The sequence below is a fragment of the Heterodontus francisci genome, chromosome 9 (assembly GCF_036365525.1).
Source record: "Heterodontus francisci isolate sHetFra1 chromosome 9, sHetFra1.hap1, whole genome shotgun sequence".
NCBI classification, from domain to species: Eukaryota; Metazoa; Chordata; class Chondrichthyes; order Heterodontiformes; family Heterodontidae; genus Heterodontus; species Heterodontus francisci.
The window spans coordinates 44,208,042-44,221,523 of record NC_090379.1 but is presented as its reverse complement, the minus strand read 5'-3'; the positions used below and the strand labels follow the sequence as shown (position 1 = coordinate 44,221,523).

Below are 13,482 nucleotides of genomic sequence, written 5' to 3'. Positions count from 1 at the left end.
ACATAACCTTTTTAAATGTTCGCGGTATTTTTTTTCCTTGATTAGAAATACCTAATTTATGCCATTCTGTGGTCACTTTCGGGTGATGCGCGGTTGAAGATGAGAGCAGAACTTGGTGAATACATCAGAAGAATTACCACCATTCCACTACCCAGCACACCTAACATGCCTATCATTGACTTTGAGGTAGGAAATGTATAATTTGCCGATCTAATACAAATTGTTTGCCCATTTTGGAATATGTTGTATTCTGTTCTGAACATCTAGTGCTTATTGATCTTTGTCATGCATCTATATTCAAAACTTCAGCTATAAATGCTTGATTCAGTAGATTTTTGCATTCATAGGATTTGGGCGTCGCTGACAAAGCCAGCATGCCCATCCCTAATTGCCCTTAGGTGGTGGTGAGCCACTGCCTTGAACCACTGGAGTCACTGGGTACATATGCACCCATAGTGCTGTTAGGTAGGGATTGATAGAATAGTTAATATGCATGATACTTACTGAATTAACCTAAATTGGCACTGGTCTGCAGGCAGCAGAATGTAAATGAGTAACTTCCCACAAAACAAATGATTGAATCATAGACTATTCAGTCCATTGTTCTGTGCCAGTTCTTTTGGCAGAGCCTGTGCTCTTTCCCTATAGCCTCTAATTTTATTCCTTTCAAGTATTTGTCCAATTCCCTTTTGAAAGTTCTTATTGAATCCGCTTCCATCATTCAAGACCACAACAACTTGCTGAATTTAAAATAAAATTCCCATAAGCTTTTTTAACATCCTTCTCAACTTGTCCTGCCACCTTCAAAGATTTGTGTACATCCACTCCCAGTTGTTTCTGTTTCTGTTCCTGCATCCCCTTTAAAGTTGTACCATTTAGTTTATATTGCCTTTTCTCGTTCTTCCTATCAAATAGAATCACTTCTGTTGAATTTCATCTGTTCATTTCATCAGTCTATATCTTCCTGAAGTCTGTTAATAATCTCATTGTTTACTACATTTCAAGTTTTGAGTCATCTGCAAACTTTGAAATTATGCCCTGTTTACCCAAGTCAGGTCATTATATATCAAAAAGAGCTGTGATCCTAATAATGACCTCTGCAGGGAAAACCACTTTACACTTTCCCCCAAGTCTGGAAAATAACTGTTCACCACTACTGTTTTCTGTTCCTTAGCCAATTTTGTGTTCCTGCTGTCACTGATCCTTTGATCCCATGGGTTTTAATTTTGCAACAAGTCTATTATGTGGCACTTTGTCAAATCCCTATTGAAAGTTTATATACACATCAACTACTACCCTTATCAACCCCTCTTAATTTCTAGAATCTACTGAATAACTGTACAGATTTGCTCATTATTCATTGCAAATAACTTAGGAGCATCTACTCAGGAGGAGAGGGAGGAAATGAATAAGCAAGAACTGTGACAATGTCTCTTGAGTTTGGCTCCATAACAGCCACACAACTATGTAGCTTCTTCTCCCCATGCTCCTCCTTTCCCTTGTCCTATTATCAACAGTCCCTACTAGCATATAACTGGATATTTCTAGTGCTAGCATATGGAGAGGGGAAGAAGAGAGAAAGAATTGTTCTTTAAAATGTCCTTAGTAATTTGTGGGGCTTTTTTTCTGGGATGTGGGCATTGCTGGCTAGGCCTGCATTTATTGCCCATCCCTAATTGCCCTTGAAGATGGTGGTGAGCTGCCGCCTTGAACCGCTGCAGTCCTAAGGGTGTGGATACGTCAACAGTGCTGTTAGGAGTTCCAGGATATTGACCCAGCGGCAGTGAAGGAATGGTGATATAGTTCCAAGTTAGGATGGTGTGTGGCTTAGAGGAGAACTTGCAGGTGGTGTTCCCGTGCATCTGCAGCCATTGTGGTTCTAGATGGTGGAGGTCGTGGGTTTGGAAGGCGCTGTCGAAGGAACCTTGGTGAGTTGCTGTATTGCATCTTGTAGATGGTACTCACTGCTGCCACTGTGTGTCAGTGGTGGAGGGAGTGAATGTTTAAAGTGGTGGATGGGTGGCAGTCAAGTAGGCTGTTTCGTCCTGAATGGTGTCGAGCTTCTTGAGTGGTGTTGGAGCTGCACCCATCCATGCAAGTGGAGAGTATTCCATCACGCTCCTGACTTGTGCCTTGTAGATGGTGGACAGGCATTGGGGAGATGGTAGGTGAGTTACTTGCTACAGAATTCCCATCCTCTGATCTGCTCTTGTAGCCACAGCATTTATGTGGCTGGTCCAGTTAAGTTTCTGGTCAGTGGTAATCCCCAGGATGTTAGTGGGTGATTCAGCGACGGTAATGCCATTGAACATCAGGGGGAGATGGTTAGATTCTCTCTTGTTTGAGACAGTCATTGTTAGGCACTTAAGTGGCAAGTAACATTCGTGCCACACATCAGCGCAAGCCTGGATGTTGTCCAGGTCTTGCTGCATATGAATATGGGCTGCTTCAGTATCTGAGGAATCACGAATCGTGCTGAACATTTTGCAATCCGTTAACATCGCTTTCCTTTTTAAAATTGTTTTGTATTTCCTACTTGGCTAGAATTGCAGTATTGATCTAAAGTGGGATGCCTTGAGTTTGATTCTGTATCATGGACTATGAACCTACATTCTGAACATACACGACTGCTATTCAGTAATGTCTGATGGGTAACTGTTGTGACACCCATCTTGTCACAGATTATGCAAAATACCTGCAAGTGTTACCTGTTCCTGCTTGGAGTTTGAATTTGTTTGTGAAAACTTGCGTCCAATTCCTTTGAACCTATATATTCATGCAAGTTAGTTTTTTTTCATGTAAACTAATACTTGTGCAAGCCTTTGTATCTGCACAGTAAGCTATTAGACTGTATGTGTTACTGGACAATCCACCTTTTTTCAAACTTGGCATGGGTGGTCCTCTGGCTAATCTATCTTAAACATTTCTTCTTTATGTATCTCCAAGAAATCAGTCAGTGTTTTTGCCCCAGTGCTGCCTATTATCTTTTATTTTCCTCCTCGAAAATATTGAGATAAAAACTCCTGGCTCCCCTTCATTATCCCTCTGTCTCTGTGCTCCCCCCACCCTTCCCCATGTTGATTCCACTAACATCGGACAGACCAGAGACCTTGGACGTTCTGACCTGAGTGGTTATTAGCATTGAGCCATTAATGAAAGTTTTACGGCCACAAGCACAAATAGATAACAGACTCAGTTCAATTAAGTATTTAAGAGTTTGAGCTTGCTCTACTTTCTGCAGTGGCCTCTTTTTGACCCAGCTTGTAGAGGGTTCCATGCTGTTGTCTGTAAGGTGGTTCAGAATAAATTCTGGATATCTCATACAAAGATCCTAGTTTAGACCTTTTTTTTTGTTTCAGACCTGGTGCAATTTGGAGTGGTATTTTTTGATTATTTGCAGGGTTAGTGATGCCTTCCCCAGCCAAAGAACTAAAAATACCCAGGATGAGACCTTTTCATGAGAATTGGAAGGGATGAAATCATCTAACCCATTTATGGTCTCAGAAGCAGTGTTTGTAGATGTTCCACCCATGGTAGTGGGACGGTGTGGGTCAAAATTAGTATGTGGTAGTTGAATCTTGCAAAGTATGCTGATTTTGTAATTTCCTCCTTTTTCCTTAACTCTGTTGGACTGCTTGCCTATCCTATTTTGTTTTGTTGCATCAAACACAGACCTCAGTTATAACAACCACGGAATCAGATCATTATCCTTAATGAGCTCATGTTACGCAGTAGAATGTGAATACTCAAGCAAATCATACCACGCCATTCCACTGATTTTTATGATTATTGAGTTCACAATTCACCATAAGAACTCGGGTATCACACTTCACAATTCCAGCATGACTACAGTATAGTGGTTTACTCAAAACACTTGTACCAATTCTACTTTTGATCTCTACATTCCATACCTACTAACACTAAATTGCAATACATCAAAAGACTCTCAGATATACATAGAGCCAAGAAGATACGGTTATGTCCTCAATTTTGCCAATGATTGTTACCATGGTTATATGGTCCACTTAAGCTCTTCAATCATTTTATTAAATCATATAAGCAGTGACTAAAACAACATCAAGACCCTCAAGACATGGATGCATGCCCTTCCTTCAACTAGGTCTGCTTCACAAAACATCCTTGTTCAGCAGCATTGAACGCTGATTTAACTCATCGTGTGCTGATCCCATGAACAGTCCCAGATAGTGAGGTACATAACTCATGTGAGCCCACATTCTCTTAATCTCTTCCTCTCCAACTTACTGTATTGAACACTAAGACAATCAGGTCTCCACTGATGCAGTTCTAAAACTGGAATGGGAATTGTGATTTTCCCCTTTCTTTATTCACCCTCACGTGGAAAGACAAGTGGCCTCCACTTGGCACCTATATGTAATAACACCAATAAGAATAATAACTTCACGGGGTTCATAGGCACAAACCATGTCCTAACAGTCCACACTACAGCATGTTTGATATATACTTGTAATTAATTTAATCATACCTTTGGATTCTAGTCGTGAATGTCAGAATTATTTTGATGGAGCAGATAGTATAAATGTGACTCAATTTGTGCAGCAGTTTAATCATAAATTGATCTCTTTGTCAAAGTTATTCAGTCGCTATAAATTGCTTGAGCAGATTCAAATTGAAAGTAATTAACTTGGTTTAGCAACATTTTTAAAAAATATTTAGGTATCCATTACTGGAGAGTGGGTTCCTTGGCAGTCAAAGGTACCACAGATTGAAGTTGAGACTCACAAAGTTGCTGCCCCAGATGTTGTTGTACCAACCTTGGATACAGTCCGTCATGAAGCCCTTCTATACACATGGCTGGCTGAGCATAAACCACTAGTTTTATGTGGCCCACCTGGTTCTGGCAAGACTATGACCCTATTCAGTGCACTAAGAGCTCTACCAGATATGGAGGTAAGAAATTGTCATCTTTTAAATTGCCTTTGTAGCTTTAGTATTTATGTGGCAGCTGTAACAGTTATTTCTGGACTATCCATTTTCCTTTCTAGTTTTTGTTAATATGATTAATATAAGCTTGAAGCCATTCTAGCAATGTTTGTCTCCATTTTATTAGGTTGTGGGTCTGAACTTCTCCAGTGCAACCACGCCTGAGTTAGTTCTGAAAACATTTGATCACTACTGTGAATACCGTCGGACACCAAATGGAGTTGTGTTAGCACCTGTGCAGCTTGGGAAATGGCTTGTGCTCTTCTGTGATGAAATTAATCTTCCAGACATGGACAAATATGGTACTCAAAGGGTTATATCCTTTATTAGGCAGGTAAGTAAGAGAAGGTCTGGCAGATAGTTGAGTTAAAGCTGTCGGGGCATCGATTGAAGCATAATCATTATGAGTCCTCTTTTTGTTCCAGATGGTAGAACATGGAGGTTTCTTCCGTACTTCAGACCAGACATGGGTTAAATTGGAAAGAATCCAATTTGTTGGAGCTTGCAATCCATCTACTGATCCAGGAAGAAAGCCACTTTCACACAGGTAATAACTCTGCTGTTTCACATTGTGTACTGAAGATTAAGATTTTGAATTAATTAAACTGGTGCAGAATGGCTTGAGTAAAAGCTAGACAAAAATTAAAGTAACTATTGAAAGGGTGAAGATTAAGAACTTTAATTTTCAGTTTTCAGCCAACAAAATATATTTAAAACTGTTGACAAGACAAATGTCAGTTGAAATCCATTCTAAATTAAAATGATCTCAAACTGTCCTTTTTCAATATTTAATTTTTGTCAAACATTTTTACTTTTGTTTCTGTACAAGATATTCAGACCTTTTTTCTAATGCATAGTAAAGACTTTGGGCTTTATTTACAGTCTGGTCAGGAACCTGCCGCCCAGATCATTTCTGGGTCCCGATCCTACCTCATGCAATGCTATTTTTAAATGCTAACTTCTGATTTGGATAGGAGGCGAGCTTGGCACCCAATTACCTCTAGGAGGCGGGAACTACCTACCTACCGCCAGAGGCAAAGGCAAGTGGCAGCCATAATGGGGCCTGTCACTGCCTAGCCAAGGAGAGCGGGCAGCTCCTTGGAGGGACAACACCAAATATAAAATGAAATAGAGGCAAAACGGCCAAAACAAAGGTACGGCGCAAGTCGCCACGCAGGGTACCTGGACTCCTGACAAATTTTAAACATTAAAAAAAAAAAATTCCCTTTATCCCGCAGTAAACCCGACAGCTGTGCACTAATGTGCTCCTAGAGGAGCTTAATGGGCCCTTAATTGAAGTCGAGCAGCTTCCCTGTTTCCTCCCCCATGCCCTGACTTTGAAGATAGTATACTGTCCCTGAAATGACTTCCAGGACTGCAATCTTCAAATCGTGTCCGTTCCGGCACCCGACTCTGCGGCCTTTTGAAAATCTGGCCCGTTGTATCCATAAATTTCCTGAATTAGTTTTTTGCTCATTGGGATGCAACAGTTTAGCTTTCGTTTGGTTGGAAGTACAATGAAGTGTTGATTGACTGTGTTGGAAGTTGTTAGATTTGTACTGTTAAACCTGGAAGTGATGGTTGGAAATGTTCTGTAAAATCTTTTACTTCTGTCTTCATAGGTTCCTACGTCATGTACCTGTTGTGTATGTGGACTATCCAGGACCAGCATCTCTCACTCAGATTTACGGAACTTTCAACCGTGCTATGCTTAGACTCATTCCATCCTTGCGGACATATGCAGACCCCCTTACTGCAGCTATGGTGGAATTCTACATTATGTCACAGGTAGATTATGTTTGTGATCTGGAGCATTGAAGCCTGAGATAAAAATAGTACAAGTTTTCAAATTAATGTTAAGATTTAGATGAGAGAAATTTCATTACCTTGGTTATGGTGATGGGGCTAAAGTATACAAGAACAAAATTCTCAAGCTTGTGGGGGGTGGGGGGAACTTGGTGCTGCATTGCAGAATAATGGAAACATTCCCAGAGAAGGTAGTTGATTCGGTTGAGTTGGCGACTTTAACAAAACAAGAAGCTGAATCAGTATCTGTTGAGTGGGATAGATGAATCAACGCTGCTTGATATTTTTTTTTCCAGAGGTGGTCAGGGAAGGAACTTGGTGCTCCCTAAAATGGGGGATCTGGAGATGCTATGGAAAGGAAGTGTATGATAGAATAATTTTACCTGGATTTTGCATGGAACTGACTTGATGGACAGATGGTCCTTTTCATTCTGGATTTTCTTGTAAATTTCTGATAAGCACTCGCCTCCAATATGATGCATAATATGTATGTTTAAGCATTAAACCCTCTTTAAATCTCTGAAAGGGTACAATGTATTCTATATTTTTTGTGCAAGTTTTAAAAAAGGAAGACTTGCATTTATATAGGGCATTTCATGACCACCAGACGTCTCAAAGCACTTTACAGCCGATGAAGTATTTTTTTTTGAAGTGTAGTCACTGTTGTAATGCAGGTCCTTTAAAACAGCCTGATAACCACCTCAATTAAAAGCAGTTCAAAATTTTGATCTAAAAACTGAACTTTGTTCAATAACGCATACTGCATTATTTCACAGGAGCGTTTCACCCAAGACATACAGCCGCATTACATTTACTCCCCTCGTGAAATGACACGTTGGGTGAGAGGAATCTTTGAAGCTTTGAGACCATTGGAAACGCTGGCAGTTGAAGGTTTGATTAGGATCTGGGCTCATGAGGCTCTGCGTTTGTTCCAAGATAGGTTTGTATTGTTTATGTTCATTCTTTGGCAGTATTGTTGCTATTTCAACTGTTCACACCGAACCAAGTTAAAATGCGTGAATACAGAATTCATATTCCACTGCTTTCATTTTTAGACTTGTAGATGATGAGGAAAGACAATGGACGGATGAGAACATTGATGTGGTGGCTCTCAAGCATTTCCCTAATATTGACAAAGACAAAGCTTTGACCAAACCCATTTTGTATAGCAACTGGCTATCCAAGGTATGAGATGGCTGAAACACTTTTGTATTAAAAAAAAATGTAAATTGTCATAAGTTGGTCTTGAAGTGCTCAATTAATTTTCAATTAGACTTTTTATCTTGTGTACTAAACATTATTTGTGTATCGTTAATTATCAATTTATCTTAAATCTAATGCCTTTGGTTTAAATTTGTAACAAGTTAACATAAAGCAGCTCATAATTTTCTATTTAGTAGTAACTCAGCAATGTTTTAGTCCTTCTGGTTTACCCTTCCAAAACACCACTCAGATCCCTTTGTGATTTTGGAACTGAGGGCCCTGCATCCTCAATAAAATAATTCATTTTCAGTAAGTCCTCTTGGTTTTAAAGCTCACCATAGTTATTTTTGTTCACTGCCCCTACTGGTAGTCTATTTAACATTTTTACACCCGCTTACTGAAAAACTGCTGCAAAAATTCTTCATTTTCATTTGACTTTTTTTTTCACACACCTTTAGTCTTAACCTATGTTCCTTAGTTGTTGAATCCAGTGCTTTCCAGAGGAACTTTCCTGGATTCTATTTTTATCTTCGTCCTGGAAATCATTTGAGTTCCATCCAATTTCTGCTGACTTCTCCCTTGTGGGAAAAGTGGTCAGACTTTCAAAAAGTTTCCTGATTAATTTCAGTAAATTCCTGCATGCATACAAATTGTCCCAATTGTAAGTCTTTAGTCTTGTGTCTGGGAAATTTAAAAAAAAAAACCCTGTATTTATAAACTGAGGTGTTTGCACTTCCATAGCAGTGCATCCACCTATATTTTATTTTGTGGTGGCCTGCAACTAACTTTCTTTCCCTTATTTCTAGTCGCCAAATCTGCCCATAAAGACTTGTCAAATCCCCGTTCATTCCTCCGAAGAGCATGTAAATCTTTCTAGACCATAAGATACCACTTTTCTTCCTGTCCTTTGTAAATTTTCCTAAAGCACACTTGGTCCCATTTCCCACTCCTTGTCCTCCTTCAGCTGAGGGAGCTCTCATATCTTTTTGGCTCTGTTTGCAATCATTTCCAAGGCGGGTATTTTATTTCCATGCTCTTGGATTTCCTATATGTACATTTTTTATCATTAATTGCCTTCCCTGCTGTATCATCTTGTCGCCATCTGATTGAGGGTCCAGAGTGTTTCTCCCCTCTTACTGATTTAAATCCTTCCAGTTATTAATCTGCCCCTCCATTTAAATGAAGGCTTTTCTGATATTATAACCTTGTAATTGGCCCAGAAGTGGTATGTGGGCCACAAATGGAACCCTTCCATCCCACAATGTGTTGAATTATATATTGACCAATCTGATCTGTCTTTCTCCAAGTCCTTTGTCTGCTTTATTTTTAGGATTATATACCTGTGGATCAAGAAGAGCTAAGAGACTATGTCAAAGCCAGGCTCAAAGTTTTCTATGAGGAGGAGCTAGATGTCCCCTTGGTACTGTTTAATGAAGTATTGGATCATGTGCTGAGAATTGACAGGTATGTAATTATGCACAAAAGTCCATGTAAGCTTTCACTTTCAGTAAACCCCATAGATTAATAAAAATTGATATACACAGACATAAATTAATGTCATTTGAATTTATTTGTATTCATGAAATATTACATTTGGTCTCTACTATAGGAAAAATTTTGAGGTAATGGAGAGGTCCAACTTCGATTCATTAGAACAGTGCAGATTACAGAGTAATATAAATTTTAAAATTATGAAGGGGTGGTATAGAGTAGCTTTCAGAAGCAAACTGTTTTCAGTAGTTATGGGGCCAGGAAAGAGGGGTCATGTGTATATAAGATTAAATGTAAGTGATTTAGAGCAGAAGGCAAGAGAAAGCTGAGCCTCAACCTCCAAAACCCTCTTCCACGTGATCCAGCCTTTCCCCATTCAAAGCATAATTATTTAACCAAAATGTGCCATCTTGCATTTTACTGACCTTGAGTTCCATAAGCAACTTTTTCCCCATTCCACCATCCTATCAGCCAGTTAGCTTCTTTTGCCCTCAGTTATTTGCTAAGCTAATTGATCCTGAACTAAGCTTCCGACTCCATATCCTTTCCATTACCAAGACCACCTACTTATACCTCTAATATCACTGGTCTCCTGCCCCGATTGAGCCCATTTAAAGCTGAAATCCTCATCCAATCTATTACTTCTGGCTCGACTATTCCAAAGTCCTTCTGGCCAGTCTCTCCCATCTTCCATCCTCTGTAAACTTGAGCTCATGCAAAACTTTGTACATATCCTGACTCGCACCAAGTCCCATACACCTGCTTGCTGATCAACCTTGGCTCCCATTCCAGCAAAGGCTCAATTTTAAAATTTTGATCCTTGTGTTTGAATCCCTTCATGGCCTTTGTCCCTCCCTATCTCTGTAACCTCCTCCAAGAATTCTGCATTCCATCAATTCTGGCCTCTTGTGCTTTCTGGTTTCCTTTGTCCATGCCTCCAGCTGTCTACCCCTTAAACTCTGAAATTTTCTCCCTAGACCTCTCCACCTCTCACCTCCTATTAAGTTGCTCCATAAAACCTAAGTCTTTGACCAAGCTTTTGTTCACCTGTCCTAAAATCTCCTTATGTGGCTTGGTGGCAAATTTTGTCTGATAACACTCCTGTAAAGCTTCTTGGGAGATTTTAATACATTTTAAAGGTAGCTTTTAAGGAGCATCTTAAAGGAGGGGAGAGAAGTAGAGAGGCTTAGTGGAGGAATTCAAGTTTGGAGCCTAGATAGCTGAAGGTACGGCTGCCAGTAATGGGGTGATGGATATCAGGGATGCACCAAAGGCCAGAATTGATATTCACACAAAGAAGTGGTGAGGGCAACAGTGGCTGTGCTCCTGGACTTGTAATCTAGAGGCCTAGACCAATAGCATGGAGGGAGGGAATAGATAGAGGAGATTTCTGTCTGGGACTGAAGTTCATGTTGAGAGCAAGCTATGGAAATAAGGTCTGATGGGGGCAGCAATCAAATTTGTAGTGTGAAACCTACTTAAAATGCTGTGGCATTGGCGTAGCAGAGTTGTTGGGCTAATAAGAAATCAGATTTGGTGTCTGGTTGGATGAAAAAGTAAGAGCAGCTGCACAGATTGCTTAAAACTTCTGAAAGGATTGTGATCCTTTCTGTTTATAACCTAACATGGGTAGGATTTGGTGACCCATTTCTCTTTGTACTGTTCAAAAACAAATTGTAACTTGCAGTTTTGATTTATACTTGAGTAGTTCCTAAAATTTAGAATTTCAGTATAAGAAAATACTTTTAAAATAATCAGCTTCATGTAACTAATTTTTTTTTAGGATATTCCGGCAACCGCAAGGACATTTGCTGCTTATTGGAGTTAGTGGTGCAGGAAAAACGACACTCTCTCGTTTTGTTGCCTGGATGAATGGCCTTAGTGTTTATCAGATAAAGGTTAGTGCTAATTTTTCCTGTTCCAGCAGTCAGAAACTGGGGAGCTTTTTCTTTAACAAGTTCAATTTCTGCAAGTAAAATGCTAAAATATTGGTGTGTGTAGGTTCATAGGAAGTATACTGGTGAGGATTTTGATGAAGATCTGAGAACAGTGTTGAGGCGCTCAGGCTGCAAAAATGAGAAGATTGCTTTCATTATGGACGAGTCCAATGTATTGGATTCCAGTTTCTTGGAACGCATGAACACGTTGTTGGCCAATGGGGAGGTAAATATTTGAAATGTTAACTGCAAATATGAACCATTCTTGCAAACTAATGACCTGCCAAAGCATTAAGTGTATAGATAAAATTGTTTTTATTGTAAAAACAGCTAACACTAAACTTTGCAGAATACTGCGACCATGTGATATATTCCAGCCATGAACAAAATGACTTTTTTCAAAGTGTGTCCATTCAAACAAACTGGATGGCGCAGTAGTTAGCACCGCAGCCTCACAGTTCCAGTGACCCAGGTTCGATTCTGGGTACTGCCTGTGCGGAGTTTGCAAGTTCTCCCTGTGACCGCGTGGGTTTTCGCTGGGTACTCCGGTTTCCTCCCACAGCCAAAGACTTGTGGGTTGATACGTAAATTGGCCATTATAAATTGCCCCTAGTATAGGTAGGTGGTAGGGGAATTGAGGGAAGGTGGGGATGTGAGAGGGTAATGGGATTAATGTAGGATTAGTATAAATGGGTGTTCGATGGTCGGCACAGACTCGGGCCAAAGGGCCTGTTTCAGTGCTGTATCTCTAAATAATTAATAAACGATTCTTACACATTGGGTTGCTCTCAAACTTGGTTAGCCTGAGTTTGTGCTGACACCTGACTCAGCAGAAATGCTGAAGGTAAAAACAAGAAATGTAAGAAATACTCTGGTCCAGCAGCATCTGTAGAGGGAGAAACCGTGTTAACGTTTCAAGTTGATGCCTTTCAGCAGAACACTGAGGATAAATCAAAATGAGGCAAACCTTGAAAAGCTTCAGATTTACTGAGCTTACACTTGGAGTGATGGAATACTTAAACTCAGCCAAATCAAACATATTAATCTGTTACTTCCTATTGAATAGGTGCCTGGGCTATTTGAAGGGGATGAATATGCGACCTTAATGACCCAGTGCAAAGAAGGTGCTCAGAAGGAAGGTTTAATGCTCGACACTCATGAAGAACTGTACAAGTGGTTCACCGGTCAGGTTATTCGCAACTTGCATGTTGTATTCACCATGAATCCATCATCTGAAGGTTTGAAGGATAGAGCTGCAACTTCTCCAGCTCTTTTCAATAGGTAAACAGATTTTTAAGGTGTATTTACCTTTCAATTCTAGTTGTATTATGTTTCAGGTATCAGTCTGATTTTATTTTTTGAGGAAATGCATTTATAAGAGACATCAGTTGGTGTTCAGTCCTGTATGTCAGCCCTCGAGTTCTAAAATAACTAAATTAGCTGCTACTGAGCATTTGTATTTACTTTTGAGCTCTGGGAAGGAGAATCAATACTTGTAAAACAGATACCACCTGTTGACCAAACTGCGGTATATACTGATCACTTTCCAATTAATAATTTTCCTGCTTACATCTTCCCCTGATTAAACCACCTTTTAGAGCAAATTTATTTGCATGTGTGGTATCTTTCATTTCTAACACATGCTGCTTGTTGTGCAGTTGGGTAAGCTTCATTAAACTGAGTAGAAGTCAAGCCAATGCCCAAAATGCTGAACCAAACCCTTCTGAAAGAAAAGCGCATAATGAATTATTTGTCTTAAAGCAACCAAGATGTGGCCCAAAGTGTCCCTTCAGATGGGCTCACAAAGCTGTTGGTGCTGTACACAAAAGCAGCTACAGCAGCTTTGGATTTATATTCTTTAAAGTTCCTGGGCCCAGAGCACTATTACTCCATGACTGGTCAAAATCCACCAATCGGGAAGCAGCCATCCCAGCACTCTTGGCTCATTAATGGTAAAAAGGTTATAAGTATTTGGTCTTTGGGAACGCATGACAGGTAAACGTGGATGTGGCGGTGCTGTGGTTTGGGGTTCTTCGTCCATTTTCCCTTTTTTGATTTGAAAAAGTATTCTGAACAAAAGCTA

At 39.9% G+C, this 13,482-nt stretch overlaps 1 protein-coding gene across 2 annotated transcripts in view; it reads left to right on the top strand.

Annotated features, from left to right (window-relative positions):
- The window catches only part of dync1h1 (dynein, cytoplasmic 1, heavy chain 1), a 102,682-nt gene that overhangs the window by 48,311 nt on the left and 40,889 nt on the right, over positions 1-13,482 (top strand). For both annotated transcript variants that reach the window (XM_068038924.1, XM_068038925.1), the window contains exons 37-47: positions 46-186; positions 4,696-4,929; positions 5,090-5,296; positions 5,388-5,509; positions 6,585-6,750; positions 7,545-7,708; positions 7,824-7,953; positions 9,302-9,435; positions 11,246-11,360; positions 11,464-11,625; positions 12,466-12,680. In XM_068038924.1, coding sequence (XP_067895025.1) covers positions 46-186; positions 4,696-4,929; positions 5,090-5,296; positions 5,388-5,509; positions 6,585-6,750; positions 7,545-7,708; positions 7,824-7,953; positions 9,302-9,435; positions 11,246-11,360; positions 11,464-11,625; positions 12,466-12,680 — 1,790 coding nt within the window. The remainder of the gene's footprint in view (positions 1-45; positions 187-4,695; positions 4,930-5,089; positions 5,297-5,387; positions 5,510-6,584; positions 6,751-7,544; positions 7,709-7,823; positions 7,954-9,301; positions 9,436-11,245; positions 11,361-11,463; positions 11,626-12,465; positions 12,681-13,482) is intronic.